Below are 14,789 nucleotides of genomic sequence, written 5' to 3'. Positions count from 1 at the left end.
GGTTATATGTGGGCTGAGCTGGGCTCAGAGGAGATGGGAAGCAGCCTCCTGTGCTTGTGCTCTGACCCCCTCTCCATGGAAGCCTCGAAGAAGGAAGACACCGGTACTGCGTGATGTGAACAGTGGGCACACTGCTGTCTTTGGAGCTCTAGGAGAAAGGGTTCCCAGAGACCAATGCCATATCCACTCATTTCAGCAAATCCCTGAGCACCTGCCATGTGTCAGGTGTGAGACTACAACAATGAACAGTAATCTTACCAGTTTCCAGTGTGGCAGAAAAGAAAGCCAAACAGGCAGACAACTCATCGTGGTGAGTATAGCCTGCCCTCCAGACCCTCGGGCTCATCTGATTGAAAATATTCAGGGGCTAAAAATTACATCCATACTGAACATATTCAGGCATTTCTCCTTGAAATTATTTCCTAAATATAGCACAACTACTTACATAACATTGACACATATTATATATTGTTAAGTAATGTAGAGACGACTTGAAATACGCAGGAGGATGGCACAGGTTAGATACTATGCCATTTTGCATAAGGGATTGAGTGAGCATTCTCAGATTTTGGTACCAATGGGGCATTCTGGAATTAATTCCCTAGAGATACCAAAGGACAACTGTATTAGAAAAATATGTCTGGATAGTGTAGTCTAATTGGCTAATAGAACAAATGAGGGGGGCACCTAACCCAATCTTGGCAGTCGGGAAAGACTTCCATTAGAACCACCTCAGTGGAGAGTTAATGGACAAGTGTGAGCCAGTCAAATGGGAGAGAGCACATCATCTTCAGAGGGGCTGCCAGGAGGCATGGAGCACTGCACTGAACAGCTGAGACTTCATCCCAACACAAAGGGGCATCATTCAAAAGTGAATGAAGTGGAGGCCGACTATTTAATGGACATGGGTTTCTTTAGGGGGGAATTAAAGTGGTGACGTTTGCATGCACTGAAGGTACTAAAAGCCACTGAACTACATACTTCGAAATGGCAAATTCTATGTGAATTTTTACTGAACTTTTAAAAAAATGACAACTAGAAAGAACTTTTCATTCCAACCAAGATGGAGTAAGGGACCAGATTTATCCTCCTGCCTGAAACAACCCAAAAACAGGACAAAATATTTGAAACCAAGCTTCTAAGAGAGTGGATATCAGGAGGAATAAAAGAGGTGAACCCAAAGAAAGATTGTCCCAGTTTGCTTTGAGGGTTCCCAGGCTGCAGAGCGTGGGAGCAGAACCCAGGCAGAGCCCAGCGGACTTTCCCGAGTTGAAGAGAAAAAAACAGAGGAGACCAAGGGGAGCCAGAGGCAGCTGGAGTTTACAGAGCAGAGCACTGGGGCAAAGACTGGCGTCAAGTGAGAACCTGGGAAATTTGCAGAGCGTGTCCATCTAGTCTTCAAAAGAACACTGATCAACATTTGGCATGTGAGAAAATGAGCCAAAAGGATCGGGGAGAACACCTGGAGCTCTCATAAGGCCACAGACAGTGTCTGTTCCACCAGCCAGATTGTATAAAGCCTCATAATTCACGGAGCAGTGCTTAGAGTCCCAAGAGTCTTATACCCAAGTAGTAGGGACAAATTAGCCACAGGCTAAAAGCTCCATTGGTGTGGCTAACAAGCCTTACAGGCAAGACTCAAATCAAATTGCTTCCAAGTAACTTAAACCATACTCCAGGACAAAGTTTAGACATATTTGCAGAAATGTGAATATATCCAGCACAGAAAAAAGAAAAAAAAAACAGTAAAATTCATGCAAGTACGAAAACCACCCATGATAAAAAAAGAAAACCCAACCCAGAACTGAGCCAGATGTTAAGCTGAGCAGACAAGGACATTAAAAGATTTTGAAAACATGTGTTAAATATTAAGTAGAGACATGGAAAATATAAGATAGACCCAAGCCAAAATTCTACAGTTGAAAACAACCTCTGAAATTTAAGTGACACCATCACATTTGCTCAATTGGAAAGCTCATCCGGCTGCCATCTAGAGGGTGGGTTGGGGGGGGTATCTATTAAAGTATGTTAATATTCTGACAGCACAGGTAAGAAATGATAGTCTGAAATAGTCACAGTAGAGCTGGGCAGAATCAGAAACATTTGAGACAGTGCAGGTCAGGTGTGCGGTGAGCCAAAGACGACCAGAAGGTGAGACCCAGGTGAGGAAAGCAAGCTTGTCCTCTACTCGAGATGCAGAGGGCACCAACTGCCTCACATGGAATCAGAGATGGGCAAGACAGCCCAAGCAATAAATGCAAGTGGGGAGGCCACCCTGTGAAGCCATCCATGTGTCCCATGGGGTGCCAGACACAGGGAGGGGCCACGCACTCAAATACTGGAGGCTGTTGCAGCTGACTTCTGCAGAGAATAAGCATGGAAGAGGTGACAGTTGAGTGCCAGACAGGGCCAGAAGAGTTCAGAGTTTTTCCAGGGCACAATGTGAATGGACTAGCAGGCTTTGAAGAGGGGACCAACAATTGTTTTTTAAATATAAAAAAAATTGGGGGTGGGTGGGTACTAGGGATTAAACTCGGGGCACTCAACCACTGAGCCACATCCCCAGCCCAATTTTGTATCTTATTTAGAGACAGGGCCTCACTGAGTTGCTTAGCACCTCACCATGGCTGAAGCTGGCTTTGAACTTGTGATCCTCCTGCCTCAGCCTCCCGAGCTGCTGGGACTACAGGCCTGCGCCTGGCTTAAAATATCATTCTTGTTAATGGAGAAAGCATGGGCAGGAAGGAGAATGGCAGAAGCAAATGACCAGCTAGAAGATTTTGGTCATTCAAGATGACAGTTCGCATGTGACAAATGGACAGAAGCGTAACTAAGAATATATACCAGAAGCAGACCCATCAGACCAGGTTTTTATTCATTTTGCCAAAATGGACACTGAACTCAGGAACTCTCTACCACTAATCTACATTCCCACTCTTTATTGAGACAGGGTCTAAGTTGCCCAGGCTGGCCTTGAACTCGTGATCCTTCTCCCTCAGCATCCCAAGAAGCTGGGATTATAGGCATGAACTACCACACCAGCCCCAGTCCTGGTTTTAGAATGGATGTGAAAAAAGATGGACAAGGATAGGAAGAAGTGACAAGGATACTCCCATGTTTGTGACAGGAGTAAATGCCATTTATTGAAGTACAGAAAGCTCACACAGGGCAGATATGGGAGGGAAGAATGAAGAATTCCAGTTTAGATATAATTGATGAGATCACAAGTAAGCAACTACAGAGGAGGACATGATGTCAGGGGAGAGACCTGGGTTAGATACAGGAATGTGATGTCATCAGCACATAGGTGGTATTTTGAGCCACAACAGACATGATCACACAGGGAGTTTGCAGAGTCAAGATGACAAGACTGAGCTCCTATAATTTGACATTTGAATGAGGTGGGAATGTGCATAGCTAGAGAAGTATGTGGAGGCAAGGAAGAATTTTTAGTGAAGGAGATAAAGCAAGGAGATGGCAACCCAGAGTACCTGTGAAGGGACTGACCTGTGAGAGGAGGGACGCTCTGATGCAAGGTGCAGATCTGCAGAATAAATAGTAGTGAGACATTCCTCTATTAGGGAGGATAGCAAGGAGGCAGTGGTGGTGGGCAGAAGTTTAAACAATAAAAGTAGGAAAAAGTTTTCTTATTGCTAACAGATGCCAGAATTTAAGACAGCAAAAATCCCAAGATAAAAATTACCAGTATTCATGGAGCATCTGCTTAAAGTTCTCAAAGTCTCAATACACAGTAAATGTATTGTAGTCTGACTAGCAGAGGAAAAGATCAAATCGCCCCATGCTGTGTTGACCCAGAGGACAGCAATTAATCATTTCAGGACTAACTAATTCTCTTGCTCCCAGCCTTTGGTTCCTTTCATTCCCAAGAGATAATTTTCAAAGTTTCTGTTTGAACATGAAAGTCATTCAAAATTACTTTGCTTTTCACAGTGACTCTGATACCTGAGGATATTAGATCTAATAATTCCCACTGAAACCCAGTGTACTAGGAGTCTTACTATATTCTCTTCTCTTAGTTCTCCTTTCTACTAATTCCAGAAATGTAGAGTGGTTCAGTTGTGTTTAGAGGGTAGACAGTTTTAGTCAAGATCAGTGGCTGCAGGTGTTCCTAGTATTTCATGCCTAATACCTTTCAGCTTCTTCCAATAACAATGGCAATGAAAGGCTTGGAAAGTTTCCCATTCTAACCTGACTGTTGCTGCTACAAAGGTTCCAGGGGAAAGGCTCCCCACATGGCTAAGCATCAAGCAGATCCAAGTAATTCCATGATCCAAGCAAGGGAAGCGAGCTGAGGCTAGGTCCAAAAAGAGAACAGAAAGATTGCTTCAGTTCCCCTTCAGGGCCCTTTGAAGTAGGGTCTGTAGGATAGAAGGCCCATACCCCACCTCAGAGACGCCAGCATTCTGCCACCAGCTCTGCCAGGGTTGAAAACCAACTACTATTGCCAGATCTGCTTTGCAAAGACCTTCCACAATCACAGGTAAGAGAAACAACTGGAAGTTTAAATGGTGGAAATGATACGTTTTCAAAACTATCAAGTACCTCCTACCCAAAAAGCAAATAAAAACCCACAGACAACCATTTACAACCTCTATTTTGATTCCATAACCAGAGTGAGAATCAAAATGAAACAGGGAAAATCTGGGCAAACCCCTAGCTGCACTTTCATCAACTTCACAGGTCAAGTCACTGAGCAGTACACCCCATTAGATTTACCGTAGATAATACTTCTGGGGTATTGTAACCTTGGCAATGATGGTTTAAGCCGTTTCAGAATCTTGGGAGGCCTCTTGTGTCTCAAACCCACTGGAACCACAGACCTTCTCTTGGGCCTGCACAGGTGTCAGCAGGCAATCTTGGACATGAAAGGACTTAAAGTTCCACCTGGATCATACTCATGCTGCCATATTTTAATATTGGTCTTATGAAGAGCAATCAGGTTGGACTGCTGGTGCACAGGTCAATTCCTTCACTTTCCCCATCTCCAGTCACCTTCTCCCCCACAAAGGCCACCCTGTGACACTGCTGGTTATGACACTGCTAGTGGCAAGTTCTGCTCCTTCACTAACATTGAAGTATAACATTAGAGAAGCACGTAATAGGAAGGACTCTGAAGGAAATAACATTTCAATCTCTCCATTGGCCACATCCCATAAAGACCCGTAATTCCTATCTTCCAGGAGGCAGATTTGAGACTTGGAGTTCCCACCTCATGAAAAACATTTGTAGTTCCATGTGGTGGCACACACTAGTAATCCCAGTGACTCAGGAGGCTGAGGCAGAAGGATCGTAAGTTTGAGAATGACCTGAGCAGCTTAGTGATACCTTGTATGGAAGTAGAAAAATTAAATGGGCTAGGGATATAGCTCAGAAGTAAGCACCCCTGGGTTCAATCCCTAGTACCAAAAAACAAAAACTCTTTGGCAAAACTGATTCAGTGTTTAGCATACCATGTGGAAGAGCAGCAAAACAGGGCTCATTCAGTAACAAAAATATCAGCTCTATCATGTTCTAGCTCTTCTCACCTTTGGCAAATCAGTGATCTAAGCCTCACTATCCTCATCTGAAAAAAATATCAAACATTAAACAATACTTATCAAATACTTAATTTCTAAAGAAGATAAACAGCTGAATACAGTTCTTACAGGTACAGAGCAGATTTACTATGGGTAACTTATCTGTAGTGATCTTTAAAGAATCCAAGATCCCAAGGAGGTTGAAGTGTATAAAGGTTTTCAAAGTCTGATTACTGAATACTGGGTATTAAAGTCATTAGAAACTAAATAGAACCAGCAATAAAGAATGCCTAGCAATAAATATCTAATGAGCTGGAAGTGGCTCTTCTAATTAAGAGATCTAATAACTGTCACTAGTTAATGGCCACAAAAAGAGCAATAAAGTACACATTGAAGGGTATATTCGTCAGGGAAAATAGTGGCAGCTTCTAAAATAAGCTGTTAAAACAAACCATAGGGTTTTAAGGTAAGATTTTACAAATCAGACAAATCTTCCTTGTCAGATTATAGACTCTGGTCTGTTAAACACTTCAGCCTAGTTCTTAGTTCTTGTATTGCTTTAAGTAAATTCCAATACCAATCACAAAATTAGAGCCTGTTAAACAAATGCTTTATTAACACAAACAAACTACAAAGCACTAAGAAATTTAAATATCCATGTCATAACAAACAGGTGGCAATTCCACATCCAGGGTTGACAGAATACTTGAAGGGGACTGCAGCGGATCTACAAAAGAGGAAGTTCTCATTAAATTTCTGTAAACCTTGAGTTGTCCAAATCAACAGACTAGCTGTCACTTTTAGTCATGAACTCATGTTTTTTGTCTAATGAATCCCTACCCACAACCCCACCTCACACACACTTCTTAATATGCAGCTATGGTCCCAGAATTGACCTTTATCAGGATATGTCTTAGAAGTACCTGAATCTCAACTCTTCTTAGAGTAAGAGCTAGCAGCCTAACAAATGATAAAACAGGACAAGCTATCTCATAGGAACAAACAGGAAGCACAGTGAGGATGGCTTCTGACCATGCAAACTAAGACCTCAAACTATGGGCAGTAACAAAATAGTGTCATTCTACGCTAGAGCACAGTGGGTCTCAATCCTCTATTAGTGTGGATGTCACTGGAGTTCTCTCCACACAAGTTTTGTATACACTTCGACTTACGGCCTAAGAAGCTACACGTTAAATTGAATACTTTTGCAATATCTAAGACTGATTATATTTCAGAATCACTTCACTTGGCCAAGGCATTGGGGACTAAAATACAAAATATCAACTGAGAAGAGTTTTCAGGTTTCTACAATTTTCACCTTAAAGCATAGAAATTACCCACAGGCTGCCCTTCTGCATAACTCTTGTCCCCACAGTAATGGATGTTGTTATGAAACAGGCCGTTTTCAGCCTTCAAGAGGGCACCTTTTCACTTACCAGATGCCCATGGTGACGACGGCATCTTCACAGGCGAAGGGGGGCCCAGCTGCAATAGCTTTTCAAGTCCTCTCTCCTCGTCAAGGATCATGAGAGGCACTCCACTCAAGGGGAGGTGAGCAATCTGATGCTCCTCAGGCAGATCAAAACTCTCAAAATCTGTCAGAGGGAAAGCATCTTCTCATCAGGACAGCAGATCTCAGTGGTCAGCAAAATGCTGGAGGTCAGAGAACCTTTCAGAGGATCCACGAGGTCTAAACTACCTAACAAGGTTAATACCTTTTCCACTGTTGACATCTGCATGGTCGGTATTAAAGCACTGGTGGATAGACCTGCTGGTGCCTTAGCACACATCAAGGCATTGGCAATGAACTACATTAGTAGTCACTATACTCTTCACCATTATTCAGTTGTAATTAAAAAAAAAAAAGTCACTTCACCATAGAGATTAACAAGTATAATCTCATTCACTCTCAACTCTTAAAAAGAGTAAGATTCCGTGTGACAGAATGAAAAATGTGTCATGAAATATTTGTCATACACCAAGGAATGATTTCCTCCCCTGCCTGGTACTGGGGATTGAACTCAGGGATACTCTATCCCTAAGCTACATCCCTAGGCCTTTTCATCTTAAGACATTATCTCACCAAATTGCCCAGGCTGGCCCCAAACTTTTGATCCTCCTTCCTCAGCTTCTCCAGTCGCTGCAATTACAGGTGTGTGCCACCACACCCAGCTGAGGATTATCTCCAATAAAAGAATCTGTGTGATTATTTGAGTAGCAAGATAAACTAGAAGACCTTCTCTGGAAACATTTTCACTTCAAAGAAAAAAGGAACAACTATGGTCATTCAAACTTGGGTATCTGTCACACACTTTCTCAAAGGAATGAAGGATATCTATCACACTTCAAAGAAAACAGTCTGTGCCAATAACAAAATTCAAGAGCATCAAGAAAAAATTGACAACTGTGGAAAACTTATTTGCAATAGTTTGCAAAATAAGTTTTTCACACTGTCATGCTATCATTAGCTAATACTTTTCTGATGAGAGCAACAGTGATTATTAATGGGTTTTTGATGTTAAATGATGAAACATTTAACATTAGATAAACATTAGATATTTACCTCTCAATGAACCAATATTTCTAAGTGATCAATGCATAATAAATGCAAAGACAGAAAATATAGTGCTACATCAAAGTAATATACTATCAGAATACACAATGTTTACTGGTAATGGTCTCAGTTGTAATTAAAAATTAAAATGTAAGACTCTACATTGCAATTATATGTTCAGATACAGCCACTTGTTTTAGAGGAACATAAAAAAACCATTGACATTCATCTGATAAGACTTATACTCCCCCTTTCCTAACTCTACATCTGCATGAGGCCTGATGTTCTTAATTTGCCTTAGCTAAAACAGATGCAACAGATTAAAGAATTTGACAAGAATTCAATTGTCTTATTAAGTCCAATTAAGCAAATTTTCAAAAATATAAACCATACCATTCTTATCACTAGATCTGTTTGGAAACTTGTCTTATGTTAATTTATGAGTTTATTATTTAATAAATTAATATTCTTAGAATGTCTTAGTTTTAATTTCTAATATAGGAAATATAAACAGGATACATAAGCAGAAAATTTGCGGGATTTTCAATTTCTAAAACCTTAAAAGGGTCCTGAGACAAAAAAAAAACCACGTATTAGGTAACTTTCTGTCCTATAACCCAAGTGCCTTACTTCTTAAGAATTATCTAAAACAATCAATTTCTCTTGACAGCAAGAGAAGTTTGATTGAAATAGTGTTTTGAGTTTTCCTTTTCATAGAGGTTAAGTGTTCTCCCAAAAGATCAGAAAGTGGTTGTTCTCATCTTTGTACTTAGCTGTGAAAGGGCTCTGAAAACCTGGTCCTTGGGAATTCATCTGCTCTTTTTCAAGGCTGATAAAACCCAGATGTCAAAAAGATATTGAGTGATACGACTACAATTTAAAACCACAGAATTATAAAGAAAACCATAAATAGACAAAAGACTCCAGAGGAAAACCAGGTACAGTGGTGCACGCCTGTAATTCCAGCAGCCCGGGAGGCTGAGGCAGGAGGATTGAGTTCAAAGCCAGCCTCAGCAAAAGTGAGGCACTAAGCAAATCAGTGAGATCCCGTCTCTAAATAAAATACTAAATAGGGGACTGGGGTTATAGCCCAGTGGTAGAGCATTTGCCTAGCATGTGGGAGGCACCAGGTTTGATTCTCAGCACCTTAATAAAAGCTTTAAAAGACATTAAAAAAAAAATAGGGCTGGGGATGTGGCTGAGTGTCCAATTCAATTCCAGGTAGCCCTCCCCACTTTCCCTCCAAAAAAAGACTCCAGAGGAAATAAGTCTGCAGTATTACAGGGTTAATTTTATCCCCAAAGAGCTCTTTTTAAAATAATCAGCAAGAAAGTCACATAAACAAAGGAAAGTGAACACAAACAGAAAATTCCAAAAACTATCAAAAATATGCAGGACTACTTGGCAATATCTTTCCTCAAATACAGCTTGCTGTGGTCCTCCTTCCTGGTCTATACATATAAAATCTACCTCATTTTCCTTAATGGCTAAATGGCAACCATTAGCATGAATATACTACATTTTATCAAAACTTAATCCCCCCTGCCCAACTCAGCAAACATTCTCAAAGTTAACCCTCGAGATGGGCAAAAATCACAACATAATTCCAAGAATACTAACTGGACAATTGTCTCTTATATAAAAAGCCGTAACAATCTGAATGTGTTAGTAAAATATTACTAAAAGCCATTTGGTTAAAGGGGCTAGAAATCTGGATCAGAAGTCTCTGTGGCCCTCACCAGGTACAATAGGGAACACCTGAAATACCAAAGACTTGTGTGGTCTGAGGCAAAAGAATAACAAGGCTAGCCTCAGCAAATTAATAGACTGTCTCAAAGTAAAAATAATTTGAAAAAGGACTGGAGAGGTAGCTCAGTGGTAAAGCACCCATAGGCTCAATGCCCAGTTAAAAAAAAATTCTATAAGACCCTGCCAGACCTGCCCCCATGCTTCACTTACCTTTCATTCCCTAGAACACATCAGTCCTTTTCCCTACCTTGGCTCTTTGCACACTTGATCTACAACACTTTCTTGTTCACTCAGTGAGATTATCTGGTCAACGACTGCCTTTCCCGCTGAACTATGGGCTCCCTCGTGGAAGGGCCCCATGTACCAGGCTAACCACTGCATCCAAACCCTAATAATGTTTGACACAGAAACCTCTCCTCAACTGCTGGAGTAAATGAAAGCCTGAAAAGCTGGTCCTATGATGGAAGATATTTCAGATACATACAGCTGATTGAAGGAATTTTTTTTAAATGTTTTCACTAGCTGAAGAGTTTTGTTTTTTTTTTTTTAAACCAAGAAATAATTAACCAACCAAGGTACTCTCAGGCATTGCTTAATTTGATACAAGGGCTCTTTGCACACCCTGAAACAGCTTTCTAGTCAGACAGTCCACACTGGCACTTGCTCAATATCGGGCACACCTCCCCTAGGCACTATACTTTTGAGAACAGGAACAACATCCTATACCTTTGCTCCCATTCCCCTCCTGACAAAGGTGATACCTCGCGAATGATTCCACCTAAACAAGTATATTTATTCTAAGCAACCCAGGTTTGGTCAGTCTCATTACAGTCTAGGGTTGTATACTGTGGTCACAAGTTACAGCTGAGTTGAATTTACAAGAGAAACCAGAGATCAAAAGCAATTTTTGCCATACCAAAAGATACTACCTAAAGGATTGAAGGGAAAGAAGTTTTCTATTTCTGGATAGGTCTCATCGGAGGCAGGAACAGAGCTTTTTGCTTTAGCAGTCTTCTCGGTCATCTAAAATAACCCAAGAAAATGTGTTAGCAAGAATGGAAGTCTTGTCAAACAAGCAGCACAAAAGATGGTAAGGCCTCTTCAAACATATTACTTCACCACACTTTCAAATTTGCCAATTTCATACTGTCATCTATGAAGCTATAATCCTTAGTTTTCATGATTATACCCCCAAACAATCTAAATATATATAATTCAAACAGTTCTAGTAACCTGGCTCAAAAGTTGAAGACTTATTATTAGCACCTGTTAACATAACTTAATTTAAAGCTAATCTACTCAATTATCCAAACCTAACCAAGGAAAAAATGAGTATTAGTCCTGAGAATAGTAGCTAATCCTCAAAGTCATTTTTGATTTATAGAAGTGTGATTTTTTTTTCACATCACTGTTACGTTAATTATTTGCTGGGTTAATATAAACAAGTGTGTCTTCCTCAAATACAGTTAAGAGGTAGCAAGTGATAGTCTAGGACTTTTTTTTTTTTTTTTAAAGAGAGAGAGGAAAGAGAGAATTTTTAATATTTATTTTTTAGTTCTCGGCGGACACAACATCTTTGTTGGTATGTGGTGCTGAGGATCGAACCCAGGTCGCACGCATACCAGGTGAGCGCGCTACCGCTTGAGCCACGTCCCCAGCCCCAGTCTAGGACTTTTGAAAAACAAGTAGACATTGATTTAGTAAAACAAATGGAAGCGTCAGTATTCTTGATTTACCTTACTTCATATGTGCATACCTAGAGGAAATCTCTCACAGGTTTCCCACATTTCAGTTCTGGGTAACAGTCTCATTCTTCCCATATCACTGCAATATCTGCATTTAACATTTTCTTTTTTTTTTAAACAGACACCCCTGTCCTAAGCTGTACTACATGTATGTCACAGGTTTGATGTAACCATCTTCTAATATACATTAAATAAGTATTCAAGGTGTTAATCCATATGCTAAACTCATCTTTCACAACAAAGTCCTCTCAGTCTGGGATACAATGTCCTGTACCTTGTGACCACATAAAAAGATCAGCATGCTAGCAAATAAATGGTCCCCTAACAAACTGGTGCTTTCTCTGGGAGGTAGGGAAAATGTTGGTAGCACCTGAATAAGATCATCAGGCATCCTCTCAGTATTTTATGTACTTTTTAATTAGATAATACAAACCAACCTACTGCCAGATACCAGTTTAGGTCAGGTGAGGTGAAATTACACATTAGCTACTTCTAGTTAAAGATACAGAGAAGTGGGCTGGGGCTGTAGCTCAGTGGTAAAGCGCTTGCCTCACATGTGTGAGGCACTGGGTTCGATCCTCAGCACCACATAAAAATAAAGGTACTGTGTGTTCATCTACAACTAAAAAATATATTTTAAAAAAAAAAAAGAAACAGAGAAGTAAAATGTGATTCTACTCTGCTCATGTTTACTAATCTGCATTTCCCTTCTACTTAGGGGGAAAACAGCCAAGTAGGATGCAACAGTCATTTTCAGAGCCAAAAGTGCTGAAATTTAAACAATACCTTCATAGCCAATACTTACCTTTTTGGCAGGGAAGGTTGGTTGTTTTTGTTTGAGGGGTGCATTGGTCTTTACTGTCTTTTCTGTCGCTCTGTTGACAGTTCCCAAAGCCTTTCTGACAGTTTTAGGGGCTGGTGGAGCATGAAATGTTTTGCCAACAAGGGGTGTTGAAACCTGAGACCTCCCATCTAAGGCTTTAACTAGCAAAGAAAAAGTATCACCATAAGATTAGACCAGTGAATTCCTTTGTAACTCCAATGCTCTTTATATAAACTTGCCCTAATTCTTACCCCTAAAGCTGACCCTCATTTTTGGTAGTAACTAAGAGCATATCCAAAGTACTGAAAGTATTGAGGTTCAATACTCTTCAAGTCATCTCATTAACATCCTGAGAACAAGGGCTGAAGTGTGATTTTGGTAGTGAGCTTACTTAGTATGTGGAGGCCCTGGGTTGTATCGCTAACACGGGGGGGGGGGGGGGGGCGGGGGGGGCAACATACTGAGTATTTAAATGACTAGTTGCCTACGAACTACACTAAATGCTCAACTGGGTCCAGGCCACATCCATAAAACCTTAGTGTCCAACTACTGCAGCCTTATATACTCACCAGGCCCAGGCCCCCGCTTCAGCACCTCCTTAGGAGCCACACGGGTACAAGGTTCTCCATTTTCCTTATCAACAAAGATCAGAGTAGCCATTCTGGATTGCTCTAGGGATGAAATGTAGGTATGAGAAACCGGGAACTGGGGAAGGAGAGAAAAGCAAAGGTATAGCACAGATCAAACTTTCTGCCCAGGGGACGTCCGGACAAAAACAAGAGCCTTGAGCCACCGGGAACTTAAGACCGAGTCAGAGGCTCTGAGGTCTAAACAGGCTGTTTGGGACAGGCTCTCATTAGAAGAGAATCCCGTGCGCCCAGGACTCAGCCCAAGGTCCCTACTGCACCGGCATAGGAGTCACCGGAGTCACGGGCACACGGCCCCAGCTCCCAGCCCAACACCACTCCGCCTTCACACTGCTGAACCCGGGTCCTTCACGCCGTTCCCAACAAACTCACCCAAAACCGCGCGGCCAGAGACGCCTCACGCCCGCGGTTTAAAACACAACTCGCGATTCGATTGGCTTCTCCGCGAGGAGGCGGGGCCCGAGGCGGAGTCTGTGAAAAAGAACCAATGAGAGGAAATCACACTACCAGGACCCGCCCAAAAGCTCTTTCTCCGGAAGTCTGTGATTCCTTTCCTACCAAGGAAAAAAAAAAAAAAAAACCCTGGGAGGCTTTTTGCTCTCCATAACGTTGAGCTGTGTGGATTAACGTACTGACCCAGTGTCACTGTTTTATTGATTTGAGGTCTTTTTTATTCAGTTGACTCTGTAGAAAGGATTGAAAATAAAATATATATTTTCATTTCTATTTATTTCTACTTATTTTCAAATACTGTAAAAATTTGGTAGGCTTGGAAAAAAAGAATGGAGATCATCTGAAAGCCTAGCCCCACTGGAATAAGCAGTCTTCCTTTATATGCAGCATTATAAAATAAAAGTTAATGTTTACATTCCTTAATACAAATTATTTTTTTTAAAGGGGGTTGGGTGGGAGGGGATTCTATCGAGGCAGAGATTTTAACTCTCACATTTGAAAACGCATACACGCATGGGATCAGGGGATAAACTTTCAGAAGAGGCAGCACACTCAAATGACAGGAAATTCTGTAACCAAAATTATTGCTTATTTCCCAGTTTTTTATTTTATATATATACTTCCTATTTGGGGGTGCATCTCAGTGGTACAGAGAGGACTTACCTACCAGGCTTTATGCCCTGGGTTTGATCCCCAATACCACAAAAAAAATTTTTTTTTAAAGACAATAACCACACATGTATACTTCCCAAGGAGGATAGGAATATTATAAATGCTATTAGTTTCCAAAGCAAAAAAAAAATATATTTTATAGTATTTTTTGTTTTCTCACAATAAAATGCAAGTTCACTTCAGGGCGACGTGACATAATTACCAAAACATTCCATCTCGTAGCTCCTTGTTATTTTTCTAGCGGCTTCTTCCAACTGAGAATTATTTGAATGATTAGGGTCTTTCTCACTCTGTATGGTGCAAACTCGAGGAAAGACACTTCGTGTTCACACACATCCCTAGCGTGCTACATTGGCTGGCTACTAATTACTAGATATTTAATTGCTTCATTTAGTTCATTACGTCACAAACTTCCCTATTCATTAAATAGCCCTCTAGCGAGTTTTAAGCTGTTGCTTGTTTTAGGTACTAAATTTCGGGAGGTTTTTGCATCCTACAATACTGCGATTCTAATAGGAACAAGGATTTCCAGAAAGAGTGGAAAAGCTGCACAGCCAGAAGTTATCAAACTGCCCAGGATAACCAGATGAAAAAGGCACAGCTCAAGTC

At 41.0% G+C, this 14,789-nt stretch overlaps 1 protein-coding gene across 4 annotated transcripts; it reads right to left on the bottom strand.

Moving 5' to 3' along the window:
• Positions 1–6,130: 6,130 nt before the first annotated feature.
• Pttg1 (PTTG1 regulator of sister chromatid separation, securin) lies at positions 6,131–14,739 on the bottom strand. Of its 4 annotated transcripts, none has more exons than XM_078051986.1 (7): positions 14,383–14,739; positions 13,428–13,526; positions 12,978–13,113; positions 12,391–12,569; positions 10,770–10,863; positions 6,974–7,132; positions 6,131–6,264 (listed from the first exon to the last, which is right to left on the bottom strand). In XM_078051986.1, the coding sequence occupies exons 3-7, from the start codon at positions 13,066–13,068 to the stop codon at positions 6,185–6,187; spliced, it is 603 nt and encodes a 200-aa protein (XP_077908112.1). In that variant the 5' UTR covers positions 13,069–13,113; positions 13,428–13,526; positions 14,383–14,739; the 3' UTR covers positions 6,131–6,184. The 4 variants fall into 4 exon arrangements, with proteins under 4 accessions (XP_077908112.1, XP_077908096.1, XP_077908100.1 ...); XM_078051970.1 differs by having other exon boundaries at positions 12,978–13,079; positions 14,383–14,738; XM_078051974.1 differs by lacking the exons at positions 13,428–13,526; positions 14,383–14,739 and adding an exon at positions 13,316–13,421 and having other exon boundaries at positions 12,978–13,079.
• Positions 14,740–14,789: the final 50 nt, after the last annotated feature.

This window comes from Ictidomys tridecemlineatus, chromosome 1 (genome assembly GCF_052094955.1).
Source record: "Ictidomys tridecemlineatus isolate mIctTri1 chromosome 1, mIctTri1.hap1, whole genome shotgun sequence".
In the NCBI taxonomy this organism is placed as follows: domain Eukaryota; kingdom Metazoa; phylum Chordata; class Mammalia; order Rodentia; family Sciuridae; genus Ictidomys; species Ictidomys tridecemlineatus.
This window is presented reverse-complemented; position numbering and strand designations above follow the sequence as displayed.

Bases quoted from the DNA above. Each gene is read 5' to 3' on its own strand.
- Pttg1 (XM_078051986.1), bottom strand. From the start codon at position 13,068: ATGGCTACTCTGATCTTTGTTGATAAGGAAAATGGAGAACCTTGTACC. The intron at 12,570-12,977 runs GTGAGTATATAA...TTTCTTTGCTAG, and splicing joins GAAGCGGGGGCCTGGGCCTG to TTAAAGCCTTAGATGGGAGG. The intron at 6,265-6,973 runs GTAAGTGAAAAG...CCTCTTTTGTAG, and splicing joins GTCGTCACCATGGGCATCTG to ATCCGCTGCAGTCCCCTTCA.